Here is a 16,492-nt window from a genome sequence, read left to right on the forward strand (position 1 = left end):
GCATAGAGTCTGACGTTAGGTCTACACAGTGCACATCAAACAGACTACACAATTTCTACCCCCCCCCCCCCCCAAAATGAAATAAATTAGAGTAGCACCCTTTAATGCTAGGGAGAGCCGGAAATTTGATATTTTTACGTGCCTGAATTTACAGTGGCTGAACACTTCCTAGTTTTATTACATCCCATTCTGTTGCACCTTAGGGACTAAACTGTACATTCCTTGTCTGAAGTAGCATGCCTGCATATGAAAGCTTACGTTCTGAATAAAACTTTGTTGGTCTTAAAGGTGCTACTGGATTCCTACTTTGTTCTATTTGTGTTTAGTTCCTGCTCAGTGCCGTTTTGACCCTCAATCTTTTATCTTTGAGCAGCAATGATTGTATAAGGATTATCCTGTCAGACTAAGATCTGGGACACTGAGGCTTGAACTCTGCCATGGAGACTCATGAGGTGACCTTGGGTCATTTGCATGCTCTCAGCGTAACCTACAAGGTTGTTGTGAGGATAAAATAGGAGAGGAGAATCCTGCAAACTGCCTAGTGGCTTAAGTAGGTGCAAGATCCAATCTTGATCTGCCTCAGTGCAGCTGTTGTCTCTCTCTCCCCCTCCCCCCACTTCAAATGCCAAAATAGTTGCAGGGAGCCTCATGGCAGCCACAAGGATGTTGCTGCATCTAGCTCGGCCTTCATTATCACTATCTAATACAACTGCAAATTCATGAATATTCAGCTATATTTAGTATATGGAAGTGTAAGACAATGTTAACTCATTCCATATCTGTGTTGAAGCATTTCCTTAGACCTACAGAGTTCAGGGAAACCTGTATTACAGTAGCTACAAGGCCTACATTTCCCAGGATTCCTTCTGTCTCGGATTGGGTGGGCAGAAGTTTAGAAGGTTGTTCTCTCTGGAAAGGCAGGAGTAAGGAGGGTTCTCTCTGGAAAGGCTGTAGTTGGAGGGTTCCCTCATGCAAGGAGTGGTGAGTCTGTTGGCATTCGATGTAGGGAACGCATAGCTATTTTTGCTTTGCACCACCTTCACTGTTTTAATATTTAGTGTTGCACTTAAAAGTTTTTACAACCTACTTGTTTCTTATTGAGCACTTATAATAAACCTGTTATACTTTCTTGGTCCTCACATCTCTGGTCACAGATAGAAGGTGTTTTGTTAATAAGGAAGACAGTGGTGGGTGAGTGGGTGCTCTGGGCCCTCCCAGACAGACCTGTATCAGAGTGGTGGCAGCCAGTAGAAGGCCCTCCTTCGTCCTCTGCTTGCAACACCTCCCTCTTCCCCTTACTCATCTCATCAAAGGTTGGTAAGCCCTTCCCTCCTATAGAAAAATACGCTTACAAAGAAGACTGCAACACAGTTGCAAAAGCATGACTCAATCACTTTATTTATACATCCTTAATTTACTTCTCTTTCAAAATGTCACAATCAAATGCCAAAAAGAAGTTTGAGGTCTGCCAGGGTGAGCTTTGTGAAGGAGTCTCCTCTTCCTGACAGCACTTTCTGGGCCAGCTCTTTTTTCGTGGCTTGTAACTCCAAGATCTTTTCTTCTACTGTCCCTTCACAAACAAACCTAGAAATCAAATGTGCTATGTTAGCACAAGTTTTGTCAGTTCTTGTTGCTCAAGCAGTTTAAATGAATCAACAGAACTGAGCAGGAATCAGTTAAGAACCCCACAAGAGAGCAGGCCAGAAGCGGTTCTCCAGCACTCCAGCTTGTCTTAGAACAGTTGGAACAAATCCACAATGCCTATAAATTAAAAGAGACGCAAGACATATAGTGAAGTATGACCTGTGAATCACAACGTCTTTTTGTTGCCCCACACGGTAAATGCGGTCACAGGCTTGGTCCTCCAGAGCTGGGTTCCTGAAAGGGAAGAAAGCCATCTTGTCACTCTGCTTAAGCTACAGATATAAGTTATGTGGGAGCAGAAGCCACAGTCCACATATTCAGCTCAGTGTAAAGTTCCTTTCAGATCACAAATTCCTTAACTGAACCCATTCCGATTTCGGAAGTTGCAGTGGCAATCTCTCTGGAAAGCTTTTGTAGCAGAAGAAAAATACTACCCTTATATTTACCAATGCATGTCAAGGAGAAAGAGATTATTTCCACCAATGAGGTTGAGGCCAACGCCTCCAGCCAGAAGAGAGATCAGCATCACCTAAAAGAGAGGAGAGAAAATAGTTACTTGTCTCCCAACCCAGATCCGCCATTTTCCTTGAGTTTAGTTTAAGAAGAAACTAATTTTTACAAGGTTCTTGGAAATCTGGATTTTGTGCCCGGCATCAGATACAAAGCCTACAAAGCTCTGACCAAAACCTGCATCACCTGTCAATCCTTTTCTTTTGATCTGTTGTTTCAGAGCACTGAATTCGCTATAGGAATCATTGAGTTACTACTGTTCAGATCAGGAATCTGAGCCCTTCAGAAAAACATTCTTCTTCACATGTCTTACACATGATCTCACACACACAATAAATCAACAACCTTCTTAATCCTGTCTGGATCTGGCATAGTGACAACAGCAACTACAACTGAATCTAACAGCAACTGAGAGAAAAACACTCTCTCTGGCCTTTTCCACACCTGAGGTCCTTTAGGATTATTATTGAATTCCTCAACCACATCCATCCTCTGCTTTGGATTCACAGAGCCATCTACTGTGGCATACTTCAGACCGAGCTTCTCAAGGTGGACTGCTACAACCTTCAGCATGCTAGTCCATTGAGACACAACAACACTAGAAAGACAGGAGACAGCATTTTAGGTTTGGACTCAATGCAACAAGCAAAGTATGGTCTGACATTACCTGGATGGTACTTAGGCTTATGTGCTCCTTCCTCCCCTCTGATCTCCTCCATTATTTGCAATAAATGCTTGCTATCATGTCTGAGTTGAGCAAACTACAGTGGATTCAAATGTAACAACAAACTAAGGTTTGCCATAAAACAAAGACCAAACTGGAATGTGCAAGGGAAGGAGAAAAGAACATGCAAATCTGAGTTACAGTTCTGATGGCAAAACAAGACTCAAGCATCAACTGTCTAATGGGATCCATATTTCTGCTTATGAATCCTCAAGGATTCCAATCTTCTTGTATGAACCCCAAGGCATTCTGATAGTATACCATGGAGTGCAATCCCTTTAGTTTATATCTCACTCCTTTGCTAACATTAGTATACTTGACATTCCAGGGCGGATAGCGATTCAAGCTAATTGGATGGGCCCATATTGCCACAGGCAACACAATTACATCAGATAGTGCCTCACCTTTCTTTGTGTATTTTACTACCAACCATCCTGAACCTTCAATACTGCCCAGGAGGTCACCTGGTACAACTATGCTTACCTTTTCTGCGACTGACCTTGGATGGCCTTTAGCTCTTCCAACAGATACGATAACTAGAAAGTTGGGGGGAAAGAGTAGACTTATGATCCAATTCCATTAATACTACTCAACAGTAAGTTCTGCTGAATTCAGTTATGGTTATTTGAGAGCCAGTGTGGTGTAGTGGTTAAGAGTGGCAGACTCTAATCTGGAGAACCCGGTTTGATTCCCCACTCCTTCATATGCAGCTAGAAGGGTGACCTTGGGTCAGTCACAGTTCTCTCAGCCCCCACCTACCCCACAGGGCGTCTGTTTGGGAGAGAGGAAGGGAAAGCTTTTGTAAGCTGCTTTGAGATTCCTTCAAGTAGAGAAAGTCAGGGTATAAAGACCAACTCTTATTTTATTCTTTATATAAGTAACTGTAACTAGGATTGCAACCTCAGTGTCTCTCTGACATAAACATAGGAAGTTCTGGAGTCACTGCCATCCTACACAAATTTCTGGGAAACACTGTGTGAACTTAAATGAAAAGTTGGATTGCCTGTCTTGCTTAATGAAGCATTTAAAACAATGAAACTTATCAGTTTTATCTAAACTTGCAATTTTTTTAAACATGTAAAAAGGCATCAATGAATGCAAGGATGTAAGACTTGGGCAACATACATAAAGGAATGCTATCATGCTGCAAACAAGCAGATGACAAAATAGCAACATAACTTGCAATGTTCTGAAGCACTTGCACTTTGCTCCTGTAAGCAGTCCAACTTGTAGTAACAGCAATTTTGGTGCTGGGATTTTTAGCAATCACTTTAACAGGAAACAAGGAGGTGAAGGATCGACCCACTAATTCTTAAGCTCTAGTATACTGAACTCTTCCAAACATATTTGCTAGCATCAGACTTGATGTACCTTCCTCCATTTTTCACAGGCATGCATCATATGATACAATACTATTGGTTCAGATACTGGTGCCTAAGCATATTTAACTGCTTTTTATGTAATGAAGAAAAAGTTGCCAAGTAAGTGAAGTCTGGTGGCAATTAAAAATGTAGTGAGGAAGGAAGCCAGGGATTTCCTAGAAAGGGAGTGCTACAGTCTTTATACCTTGGTATTCATTCTAGTGATTTCAAAAAGATCCACAGCAAAAGGTGAACCAAGGAGGTACACTGACTGAGGGTCACTGCTATCAGGTTCAGACAAGGTCATGGCACGAAGCTGCTCCTCCAATGAGAGAGAGATGCCTTCACTGTCCATGTTGGCTTGCTCCAGAGCCTGCAATGAAGAGAACACAATCAGTAGATTTTGCATGATGGCGACATTGCCTCAGGAGCAACCAGCGCTCTTAAGGTTCCTTGCATAATTACCATTTTCAGCAAAGAAAGATGGCAGCAGCACTGACGGAGCCTCAGCAACAGGGACAATATATGAACAGTGGTGGGGACAGGTGGAGTATCTGTGTTAGTCTTTCCCATGGAGTCCCACTGACCATCTTGAAACTGTCGTGCCACTAGCCAAGAGAAATACACGTCAGAGCAACAAGAGAGGCAACTAATGAGGGTTCTTCTAGAGTGGAAAAATGAACATGGCAACAAACCACTGTAAAGTTACAACTACCCCATCAAATTTTTTGTACAAATCTGTAAATGTGAATGTCCTTGGCCAATAAAAGACATAAGGCTGAAGTCCATGTGAAGGTGGAAGGAAAAAAAAGTTTATTGCACTGAACTGAGAGCAGAGCTAGGCCAAAGCCCTGCAATACCAAGCTGTTCTACCTTCTTTCAAGCTGGTCACAATCTTATACACCCTTGATGGCACATGTTAGCATATGCACATATTAATTGGCTGCAACATCCAGCATAATTTCATTGTGAGAGCCAGCTACATCCTACATCTTGCCAGGCTGGCAACAGCTCATTGGCTAAAAACTGTAGTGTAGCAAAAAAATTCCACTTCACATGCACCTTGACCAGATAAATCCAGTTTGGGCTCTAAGATCCCCCTATTTCTATTGTTGCTTAGAAACACATGAAGCTGCCTTATACTGAATCAGTAAGGCAAAGTGCAAGTTATGTTTCTGTTATAGATAAGACTGGGATGTTCTGTCTTTTCTTCAGTCAGGCCTAGCTGTGTATTAACTCTTAAGGATGTTACTTAAGCATGCTTGTGGCCTTCCCAATTAAAGTTGTGTCCCACACATTCAATATGTTTCTACAAATATCCTAAGAACTCTAACCTCTTTCAAATGGGTTATTCCCTGTATACTCTGTCGACTGAGCCTCCTGCCTCTTGAGGTACGATTGCAGGGTTGACCTGATTAAACAAAGCACAATTTTTAAAAATTAGACAGATTTGTCCTTTTAGAGTTTTATTTTCTATATATACAAGCTGAGAACAGTGAACACTTGCAACACAAAGAAATGGTCACACGTCAGTAGACAACAGCATGGTCTATTTAAAAAATCTCTGCATTTTAACTAAACAAGATCTAGAGATTTATTCCAAATGCTATTTTTAACAAATTATGAATCTTAAACACACCCCTTGAGACAGAATGACTGTCCCAAGGGAGTTAACTGCATAAACTGCATTGGAATTCTTTAATACAAAAAGGAAATTTGAGCTACTGTCAACAGTGCTAAACGTACAAATGTGGTTAACTGCCAGGCTCAAGTGCCCTCTCCCTCCTCCTCCTGTGCAGAACCCTAAAACTGAGAAGGCTGAACACATGAAGCTGCCTTATACTGAATGAGACCTTTTGGTCCATCAAGATCAGTACTGTTTACTCATATTGGTAGCAGTTCTTCAGGGTCTTAAGGCAGAGATCTTTCCCATTCTCTGCCACCTGATCCATTTAACTGGAAACTGAACATAGCACCTTCTGCCTAGCCAGCAGATGATATACCACTGAGCCACAGCCCCTTTCCTTGTTTGTCTTCAGCTATTTCAAATTAGTTGCAATTTCTCAACACTGGAACCTTAATGAATTGTTAGTTTCTTCCCCAGTATTTTAAATATCTTTTATTTAACCTTTTCTCCATGGAGCTCAGCTAATATTCTGCCCTCTATTAGAAAAGTCGCTGAGGTAGATTAAGACTCAAAGAGTGACTGGCTCTAGGTGACTCAGCACCCTTCATGGCAGTGTGGGGATCTGGACATGACTCTCCCAGATCCTAGTACCACATCCCAACCATTATACCACCACATGGTCTTTAAGTGACATTAAGCTGTGGCTAGGAATTCTGACTCAGTGTGGATGTAAAGTGGTCAATGGCAACAGCTAATGGCAATAGCAATGAACCAATTTAAATATCTCTTCCACTTAGCCTTTTGAGTTTTAAGGCATATGTTATTTGTGAGGTGTGATTACAATCAAATATATTTCAGAGACATGCTGCATATCCTCCAACTTTTACCACAGACAAGTTGCAGAAAGGGATGGGAGTAGAGCAGCAGTCAGTAACTGAAGGGGCACAGTACATCAGGAAGAGTCTAGCTCAGGAGGGAAGCACTGGGACTGTTAACTGTAGCCAAGAAAGAATGAGCTATAAAAGGCCTCCAAGAAACCATCATACCTTGATCGTGTGAATAGCACATCATACACTAACTGTTCATCGTCTGAGAGTTTTAATCTGTGCAGCCGAGTGAGTCGCTGAGGTAGTGAGACCTGGACAGAGGGAAAACTAGATGGATAAAATGAGTGTCATCATGACTGGCTGAAATACAACCATTAAAGAGCAGTAGCAAAATCACTTCTCTTATGAAAGGTTCACATGGTACATTTGAGTTAACACTTCCCAGGGCCCAGAAATCTTGGTGAGTTATAATGCTTAGCCTCCAGCCTTTATAGCCGGGCATCAAAGAGTTTTCAGATGGCTAAAAATCTGCCTCAGTACAAGTCCAAAGTGGCAAATATTGTAGGACATTTAAAGCCCCACTGGTTAGAATCTATGTATGTATAGCCAACTTTGTGCCTTCAAAGAACTAAATGTCCCAAACTAGAGACAAACTCTTATTTCTAATTTTGAGGTGAAACTGTTCAGCTGACAAGTTGATTTTTGACTTGATTTAAAACTAAAACATCCCCCCCCTTCCAAAACATCTGGTGGGCCTTTTCTGATCAAACCAACTAGCTGGCCATTAGCAAAGGGATGACAGGGTTATTTCCTTTCACATCCAAAAAGAGGCAGAACAATTATTACCAGAGGCTTGCCAGATGAATCCAGCTCATATTTGGTTCTTCGCAATAAAAGGCTCCTGGTTAAAATAGCCAATCTCTCTCCTCCTTTTTTTGTATTATTATCTACCTGATTCTTCCACACCTTAAATTCATCAAAAGGCGAGCAGCGAAGGAACCTACAGGGACAACAGGAGTGGCAGGTGAAGCACTGTCACTGGATCTCACTGAACTGGGGGTGGTTGGAAAAGGTAATGCTTTCCATCTAAAGCTGGGGTGTCAAACTCATTTGTTATGAGGGGCCGGATCTGACATAAATGAGGCCTCGTCGGGCCAGGCTGGGCATCATAAAATGTAATGCCAGATGTAGAGGAGATAAAAAACTCTAAAAGGGCACAGACAAACACAAAGATTTTTTGAAAAAATGGCTCTCCTTCCCCCCTTCCTCCCCAAGGGAGGAGCCTCAGCCAATAGAGGCTTTGCTCCGTAGGTCCTGTGTGATTGAGCAAGCCTGGCAAAGCAAGCTCTGATGCAGAAGGAAGCAAGAGATAGGGTGAAGGAAGCAAACAACAGTGAGTTGCTTGTGGGCCTGTTAGGAATTCTCCAGGGGCCTGATATGGTCCATGGACCACATGTTCGGGTTCTCAGAATCTCCTTACAATCTCCGGGCCAAAGGAGGCCCGTCTGAAGTCAACTAGGGACAGGGCCTTTTCCATCACAGCCCCTTGCTGGTGGAACCAATTGCCGGAGGAGGTGAGGGCCCTGCGGGACCTTGGGCAGTTCCGCAGGGCCTGTAAGACAGTCCTCTTCCAGTTGGCATACAACTGACCGACATCTGAACGTCTGAACATCAGAATATCTGAATATCGGAATATCTGAATACCTGAATTTTAAGAAGACTGTAGCATAGCACGCTGACATTTGTGTTTTATTTTACTGTGTAAATTATTAACGTATTTTAATTTTTGATTTATTGTTAGAATTTTATGTTGTGAGCCGCCCTGAGCCCGCTTCGGTGGGGTAGGGCGGGATATAAATCGAATAAAATAAAATAAAATGTTCAACACTCTTGATCTAAAGCATCAGGGTAAAACTTTTACCCTATTTTTAAGGAAGCACCTTTTCTCCCCAAGTTTTTACAAGAGACAAACAAGGTCTTCCCTGTAATGTCTGATGAGCCCATAGTTTAAGATACAACTTCACAATGCCAGCTCTCTTACAATTTTGAATTGTGATCAATTTACCTTAGCAGGGAGTACATGTCCAAGAGGTTGTTCTGAATGGGTGTTCCAGTTACAGCCCACCTGGCAGTAGCTCTCAACTTGCAGACTGCTAGTGAGGCCTGCACTTTGGGGTTTCTGATGTTGTGTGCCTCATCCAATACAATTCTAGCCCAGTTTATCCACAGCAAAGGTGAGAAGGGAAGTGATTTATCCTAGAGTATAAATAGATCTGGGTTTAAAATCTAAAGTAATGGGGAGTTGAAAATCAGCTAAAAATATTTAAACATCTATCTACATATTTGACAGAAAAAAGTAAACCAGACTAAGCTTTTCTTTCTACTGATTTTTTTAGTCTCCAATAAGCTATGTAATAGGAAAAAAATGACAGAAATCTGAAAATAAAGCATAATTATGTGTCAAACCAAAACTGAAAATGGTATTATAAGTAGAAGACAATTCAATGAGAGCAAGGTAATACATACAGCAAGCAGATTACATAGTGCATAGAGTAGTATAGCCAGGTAGTCCTCTTCCTTTATTACAGCACCTTCCTGAACCATTCCATTATAATACAGCCATCATCTTTATCATAATTCTCCCCTGAACAATTGTTTTACACAAATTGCAGAATGACTGAAGTATGTGAACCTTCCTGAACTCCTCGGGCAGGCCATTCCACAAGGTGAATGCAAGTGTATGCGTGGCTTTTGATCTACCCTATTTGCAGGTTGGCACTGCAGAAAGGGTGCTCAGGTGAGTGAAATTGTTGTGGTGAAGCACAGGATAAACGGTCCTGCAGATATAATTGTCCCAAGGCCATGTAGGGTTCTGCATGTGATAGTCAGTACCTTGAATAGAACCTGGTAACTGATGGGCAGCCAATGGAGTGACTGTAGAAGGGGTATAATGGGCATGTTCCACCCTAGTTCCTGACAACAATTGAGCTGTTGCATTCAGTACCAACTGAAGTCTCCAAGCTGACTCCAAGGGCAATCCCATCTACACTACATTTGTATTTAATTGTGACTCTTAATATGGTTTCACATTAAGAAGTGGCTCACAAAGCATTTTTAAATGATTTCTTGTCACACTGCATTGTTCAGAGGATTTTTTACCTCAGCAAGTTAAACTGTCACAGCCTTAGATGAGAGTTTCATTACACTTATGAGCAAAAATGCGCAGAATGTGAGGAACTTCCTTAATAGTTACTCTGTGTCAAAGCAATACAACATCTGCATTAGCTATGAAATCAACAGGGCTCTTAATATTCAAGTGTATTTTTTACCTCAGGAAAGCCTAAGACTAGTCTGTACCTTCCACTCACCTGCACAATGTGGTCCTTAGCAGCCACCTCTGCTTCTTCTTTGTGTGTGGGGATTTCCTTGCCTAGAATGCTATAGGTGGTGATGACAATGTCATATCCAGAGAGGCTGCACAAGAAGGAGACACAGGCCAGTGAGTTGCAGGGTATCTCAAAACAACAACAAAAAACTAAAGAAAAAAATCCATCTTAAATTCCAGTGAGTAACTCAGGGTGCAGTCAGACTACAGGCTTGACTGTGCCTCTAATTTCTCTGGAACTATTTGTTCCAGAGAATGTGATCATACACACCATTCTAATCCCATCTCACCCCAAGGTTGAGTGATCAGACTGCTGCTGCACAGTCACCATAGAAAGGGTGGGCAGGCAGCTTTGCACATATCCACTTACTCGCTGTTGGGTGAATATGCAGTTAAGTGCACATCACTAGCAGGGGAGGGAAAGGCAGCCAGGGAGTGGAAGTCAGACTTCCTAAAGGGATCAAGTGTGCTACAGAGAGATCAGACACCAGAAGTGCACAGACTGGCTCAAGCAAAAAAACAAACAAACCCCAGACTTTATCCCGTGTTGGGAAAGTTGGGAGGGGGGTGAGGATGGGTGGCTGATAAGTGGGGAATGGAGAACAGATGTGGTTGTATGGATAAGCACTATAAATCCACTGGGGAAAAGCAATGGCAACAGATCAAAGTGCTCATCTGATCACACCTAAGATCCAGAATATGCCTGTATTTGGATTCCCCCTTGAAGGAAAAGAATGGATGCCAAGCTTGACTCTTGCATTTTCATCCACCCTTGCAACATCTCAGATATCGAGAACGAGACAGATAGAACAGCACGATTTTGGGTACAGAATTTGAACCCTGACTCCACTTTACCAGAAAAGAGAACTCGCTTCACAGAACTATCCTAGACCACATATTAAAAGAGATTTCACCTGCTTTCACCTGTGTCAAAACTGCCAACCACAATAAGATTGATGTGTGACAAATATAAACTGGTTCAGCTTAGTTTTCCAAGAGGGTTGCTGAAGTGTCAAGGGGAAAGACTCATCATTTCAGCCCAGTCTAAGCTACACAATCTCTCTGTGCCAATGCTTATCTACAAGTCCAGGAAAAGAGTGCACTGAAGCAATGTTCCAGAGTCAAGCCTCCTATGATATTATGTTTATATTGACTACCTTGTGGCTCTGTACTTACACTGTTGCATTCTTATTTCGGTTAGGTCCGTGGTACAGACAGACTCTCAGGTTGCCATTGTTCACATGTCTTTCTACTTCCTTTTTCCAATGATGGATCAGGGATGCAGGGCAGACAATCAGCGTGCCATTGGAAGAGGTAACAGAAGAACCTTCAAATATAAGGAATAATATATGAGCATATGCTGTTAAGTAAAACAGTCCACCATGTTTACTGGCTACACAGACTAAAGTTACCAGGAATTTTTCCAGTGTTACTGGTCTGTATAAACAAGTCTACGGACATTGGAATAGAATTGCTAGTGCTGCTTCTTCTATACCTTGTCGTGACGTACAAATCTCTACTTTCTTCTCCTTTTGTAACTGTTTCTGAGTCAGGACAAGAGCAATCATCGTTAACGTCTTCCCTAAGCCCATATCATCCGCTGGAAGAGGGGGGGAAAGCACAGAACAGAACAAAACAAAATCAAAGTATAATGGGAATAAATAGTGCTGCATTTCTTAAGCCTTGCTCTGATCAGGTATCTGAAGCTCTAAAAGTGTTTGATTGCTGATTATTTTTTCTTTGAAAATGAGACACTGTAGAGACATAATGTGGATCTATCACACGCTGTTCAGATGGCTGAGGAAGCCAAAGGAAGAAGCATCATGGCATCCAGACCAGAATGCAGCCATAGCTGGAAGGACTGTACCAACTTCAATAGACTATGCACTTTATGAGGTCCTTTGCTCTACTGCTTTGAGATGGCAGATGTAATAAGGAAACTAGAAGGAACAGCAGCCCTTTTCTCTGGGCCAGCTGGCTTCTACAGCTTCAGAGCCTTCTTAAGAGGCTTGAGTTTAGCCAGAGTCCCCCTCTCCCAGCCCATCTAGTTTTTTTTAAAGCAATGTCTCTAAGAACTTCATTTGATCACTGATCATCAGTAAAAGCCTTCCATAAGGGACCCCTTTAAAGAGTTGGACAGCAGATTTGAACTAGGCCAAATGTCCTTTTTACAGATATAGGGGCCAAATAATATCAATTAAAAATGTACAACATAAATATTATCAAGTATACCAAAATACATGCCTTTATAAATTAGATAAGAACTGATATAAGCCCAATAATAGCCTCAAAACAGGGTAAAATCATGTATAGGTATCAAGCAGAAAACATACATGATCAAGACTACACGTTTGGTTGTCTTCAGTAGTCAAACATATATATATATATATATATATATATATATATTGCACATTTATAAGAAATCTCAGCAACTCAAGTACTTGTGTCTTCAAATATGTATCTTTTTCTCTTGATCCATGGAAAGAATATTCTACATGTAATTTGGAATCAACTAGACCAAGAGAGAAAGATGCTTAATTGAAGACAAGCATATGACCACGGCAAAAGACCTTTGAAAATGAGGCCTTTATTTTATCCCTGCCTTGAGTCACTGAGATTTCTTATAAAATCATTTTTAATTGGTCTATTTTCAGTATTCATTGTACTACCTGGAGCTAATGTGCAATATATATGTTTGACCACTGAGGAAGGCTGAACTGGCCAAAATGCATATGGTCTTCATCATATGTTTTCTGCTTAATAGCTATGTATAATTGTCCTGTTTTGAGGCTACCATTGGCCTACATGTATTTTGATAATATTTATGTTGTACGTTCGTAACTGATATTATTTGGCCCTTATATTTGTGGTAATTAAGCTTTTGGTTTCTTATTTGAACTTATCTTAGCTGTTTTTCTTTCCCTCTTCTTGTTCCCAAATGTCCTTTTCTTCAGGGTTCAGATTAAACCCTACTCCCATTCTAGGTTGGGGTCAAGGGCCATACCATGGATTATTGCACCCTTCATGCTATGCTTAGTACTTGATAAACAAAAGCCACTTTCATCAGAAAAAGAGCTGTATGAACACAGTCAGAATCATAAACGGACAAAAAGTTTCTTACCCAGGATTCCTCCACATGGTGCCTGGTTCTCCCTCCAGAGGAGCCAAGTTAGTGCTTGTTTCTGGTGCAGCAAAAGGGAGATCTGGGAAAGGGAGTACAGGATGTGTAATTTTGCAAGAGATGGCACTCAGGGCTCAGTTCCCACAGTAAGTTACTTCTTTTATTAACACTTTATTTTGATGTCTCTTGAGCAAGTCACCTGGGGTCCTCTGGTCCTCCCATACACACAGTGCTGATACAGCAGGAGATGCACACGTCACGTAAGAAAAGAGTGTCCATCTCAATACCAAGTTTTTGTAGTTTGTAGGTAAATGTAGAGAGCCAAGTAATGCTATGCCTGTCTTTCATCAGGTAGTATGATAAACTTCCTGAATCCGTTCTGAAATGAATTTTTAACCAGAACTTAAAAGCCATAATCCAGGCTCTGGTTTCTAGAAAGTGTAGACCTAGCTCTGCACAAATGGATGAGTAGGGGACACATTTGGGAGCATCTGACGGCAGAATGATGACTGTACATTCTCCACGAAGGGACTAAAGGCTCCAATCCACAAAGGTATTCCATATAGCAACTGAGAGAGGATTTTAGCATTGTAAATTTTCAGAGTTGCTAGAATGAACTGGTTACCTCCTAAGAAATAGAACTTTTTAATTTGCGCCAGAGAACATCTTACTAGACTTACAGCTCTATTACAATGCGTTGGCCATCTAAGGTTGTAGTTAAAGGTAATTCCCAAATACTTGTAAGTCTTCACTTGTTCAATTTCTTCTTTACCAATGCACCATTTACATAGGTGCCAGCTCTTTGAAAAAAAGAGGATTTTTGATTTTTCATAATTAATTACCAGTCAATTCAATCTACAGTATTCACGAAAGACTTAAGTATTTTTGGAGGCCAATTCTGGTACGTGAAAGAAAGTGTCGTCAGCGTATAGGCACTGCTAATTGTTCTAAGAAGGGAGGCTGGCCATTCACAATGGACATGATGCTGCACTCGTCTCCCACTCGGTATCAGCTCTGCAGCATATGACGTCCTGCTTTGCAGAGGCTGCCAAGCTATTCGGCCTAGAAGTTAGTCTGAAGAAGACAGAAGTTCTCCACCAGCCTGCACCCCAGGAAGATTATCACCCTCCCTGCATCACTGTGGGTGAATCAGTTCTGAAGACAGTCCAGCAGTTCAGCTACCTGGGGTGCATCATCTCCTCAGATGCCAAGATCGACAAGGAGATTGACAACAGGCTGGCAAAGGCAAACCGTACATTTGGCCGACTGCACAAAAGAGTGTGGAGCAACAAGCATCTGAAAAAAGGCACAAAGATCAATGTTTACAAAGCGGTTGTGATGACAACCCTCATCTACGGCTCCGAATCGTGGGTTTTATACCGTCATCACCTGCGACTCCTTGAGCGCTTTCATCAGCGCTGCCTTCGCACCATCCTCAACATCCACTGGAGTGACTTTGCGACCAACACTGAAGTCCTCAAGCGGGCAGAGGTTACCAGCATCGAGGCACTGCTGTTGAAGACGCAGCTGCGCTGGGCAGGGCATATTTCTAGGATGGAAAACCACCGCCTTCCCAAGATTGCCCTGTATGGCGAACTCTCCACCGGCCATCGAAATAGAGGGGCACCAAAGAAGAGGTACAAGGACTCCTTGAAGAAATCCCTTAGCACCTGTTACATCAACCATCACCAGTGGTCTGACCTAGCCTCAGATCGCAAAGCATGGAGGCACACCATCCACCAGGCTGTCTCTTCCTTTGAGAACGCACGCATAGCTGGTCTTGAGGACAAAAGGAGATTGAGGAAGAATCGCACTGCTACAGGACCAACCCTAAATCAGACTTTTCCCTGCAGCCGCTGTGGCCGGACCTGCCTTTCCCACATTGGTCTTGTCAGCCACCAGCGAGCCTGCAGCAAACGTGGACTATTGCACCCTTCTTAAATCTTCGTTCGCGAAGCCAAGCCGAGAGAGAGAGATGTTGGTTCAAATCATTCAGAAACAGATTAAAGAGATAAGGGGCAAGAACACAGCCCTGTTTTACTAGAAGAGAGCTGACCATCAGGGGAGACTTTAATAACACCTGAGGTAGTATCATGTAGTTTCTTGATAAAGAAAAGTAGGCGTGGTTCCATCCCCAGAGTTATAAGTTTTTCCCATAGCAGATCTCTGGTGACTGAGTCAAAAGTGCCCTTTAAATCGATAAAGGCTGTATACAATTTCCCTCTTTTAGGCTTCATATATTTATCTGCCAAGAAGGCAAGGGTGGAGCAATGATCAATTGTAGATTTCCCTTGAAACCAATTTGTTCTGGGCCAATGATCTTTTCTTTAGTTAACCAATTTAATAGGTGATGTTAAAGATGCTTAGAATACAGCTTACATGAGATGAGTAGGCTGATTGGGCGATAATTTCCAGAAGAAGCCGAATTACCTTTTAATATATTGGGAATATTAATGATCTTAACCAGGACTCAGGGATGTTTCCATTCTGATCGATAAAAATAGGTTTGCCAGTGGAATGGCCCACCAGTCCACATACTTCTTAAAGAGTTCAGCTGGAATCCCACCTAAACCAGGGGCCTTGCCAGTCTTCAATTCAGAGATTAGATCAATTATTTCCTTGGGACTCACAGGAGACCATTCTGGATTGGTTGAAAAGGTAAATTCTTCTCTGCACTCTATTGAAATATCTTGGTCATTAAATATTTCAAAATAATAATCAACCCATTTTTGGGGAGTAGGTGTAATCAAAGCCAGGGCTAAATTACTTTTCAAGTAACCAGAGTCAGTTTGCCAGAATAGTTTACAGTCTTTGGTTTTAATTGTATTCAGCAAATGGTCCCATTTTTGTTTATAAAAATGTCCCCCCCCCCCCAGTGATAAGGCTATGATATATCTCCTTGTGTGCAGAGTAAATTTTTAGGTTGCAGGAATTATTGTCTTGCCTAAAAGTTCTAAATGAGTCCCTGAGAAATTTTCCTGCATTCTGAGTCAAACCATTGATTACAGACAGGATTAGGAGGACAAATTGGTTTGGCTACAGAATTACTGGAAGCAATTATCTGAGCATAGGCTAAATTGGCCTCCTCCATAGAACAGGTTTTGGCAATAATTGTTCTAAACTCCAACATTCTGTCTGATTGAAATAAGCAGAGTAACTCTTTGTCGGTTTGGGTAGTCCATTTGATTCTTTTAACAGAGCCCTGGGGAACACTATCAGGGGATATAGATACTGACATATGAGGTATAAGAGAGCTGCCATGAAGTTTCAGCAGGACAGGCAGATGGTCACTC

General features: G+C 41.9%; 1 protein-coding gene across 2 annotated transcripts in view; it reads right to left on the reverse strand.

Moving 5' to 3' along the window:
• Nucleotides 1-1,371: 1,371 nt before the first annotated feature.
• The window catches only part of TTF2 (transcription termination factor 2), a 38,901-nt gene continuing 23,780 nt past the window's right edge, over nucleotides 1,372-16,492 (reverse strand). For both annotated transcript variants that reach the window (XM_060234608.1, XM_060234609.1), the window contains exons 9-23: nucleotides 13,200-13,281; nucleotides 11,574-11,678; nucleotides 11,255-11,405; nucleotides 10,062-10,167; nucleotides 8,759-8,949; nucleotides 7,540-7,693; nucleotides 6,913-7,004; nucleotides 5,574-5,650; nucleotides 4,705-4,847; nucleotides 4,445-4,612; nucleotides 3,362-3,414; nucleotides 2,599-2,752; nucleotides 2,091-2,173; nucleotides 1,804-1,878; nucleotides 1,372-1,584 (exon numbers count right to left, since the gene is read on the reverse strand). In XM_060234608.1, the coding sequence (XP_060090591.1) occupies nucleotides 1,440-1,584; nucleotides 1,804-1,878; nucleotides 2,091-2,173; nucleotides 2,599-2,752; nucleotides 3,362-3,414; nucleotides 4,445-4,612; nucleotides 4,705-4,847; nucleotides 5,574-5,650; nucleotides 6,913-7,004; nucleotides 7,540-7,693; nucleotides 8,759-8,949; nucleotides 10,062-10,167; nucleotides 11,255-11,405; nucleotides 11,574-11,678; nucleotides 13,200-13,281 (1,779 nt within the window). In that variant the 3' untranslated portion in view covers nucleotides 1,372-1,439. The remainder of the gene's footprint in view (nucleotides 1,585-1,803; nucleotides 1,879-2,090; nucleotides 2,174-2,598; nucleotides 2,753-3,361; nucleotides 3,415-4,444; nucleotides 4,613-4,704; nucleotides 4,848-5,573; nucleotides 5,651-6,912; nucleotides 7,005-7,539; nucleotides 7,694-8,758; nucleotides 8,950-10,061; nucleotides 10,168-11,254; nucleotides 11,406-11,573; nucleotides 11,679-13,199; nucleotides 13,282-16,492) is intronic.

This window comes from Heteronotia binoei, chromosome 3, assembly GCF_032191835.1.
Source record: "Heteronotia binoei isolate CCM8104 ecotype False Entrance Well chromosome 3, APGP_CSIRO_Hbin_v1, whole genome shotgun sequence".
Classification (NCBI taxonomy): domain Eukaryota; kingdom Metazoa; phylum Chordata; class Lepidosauria; order Squamata; family Gekkonidae; genus Heteronotia; species Heteronotia binoei.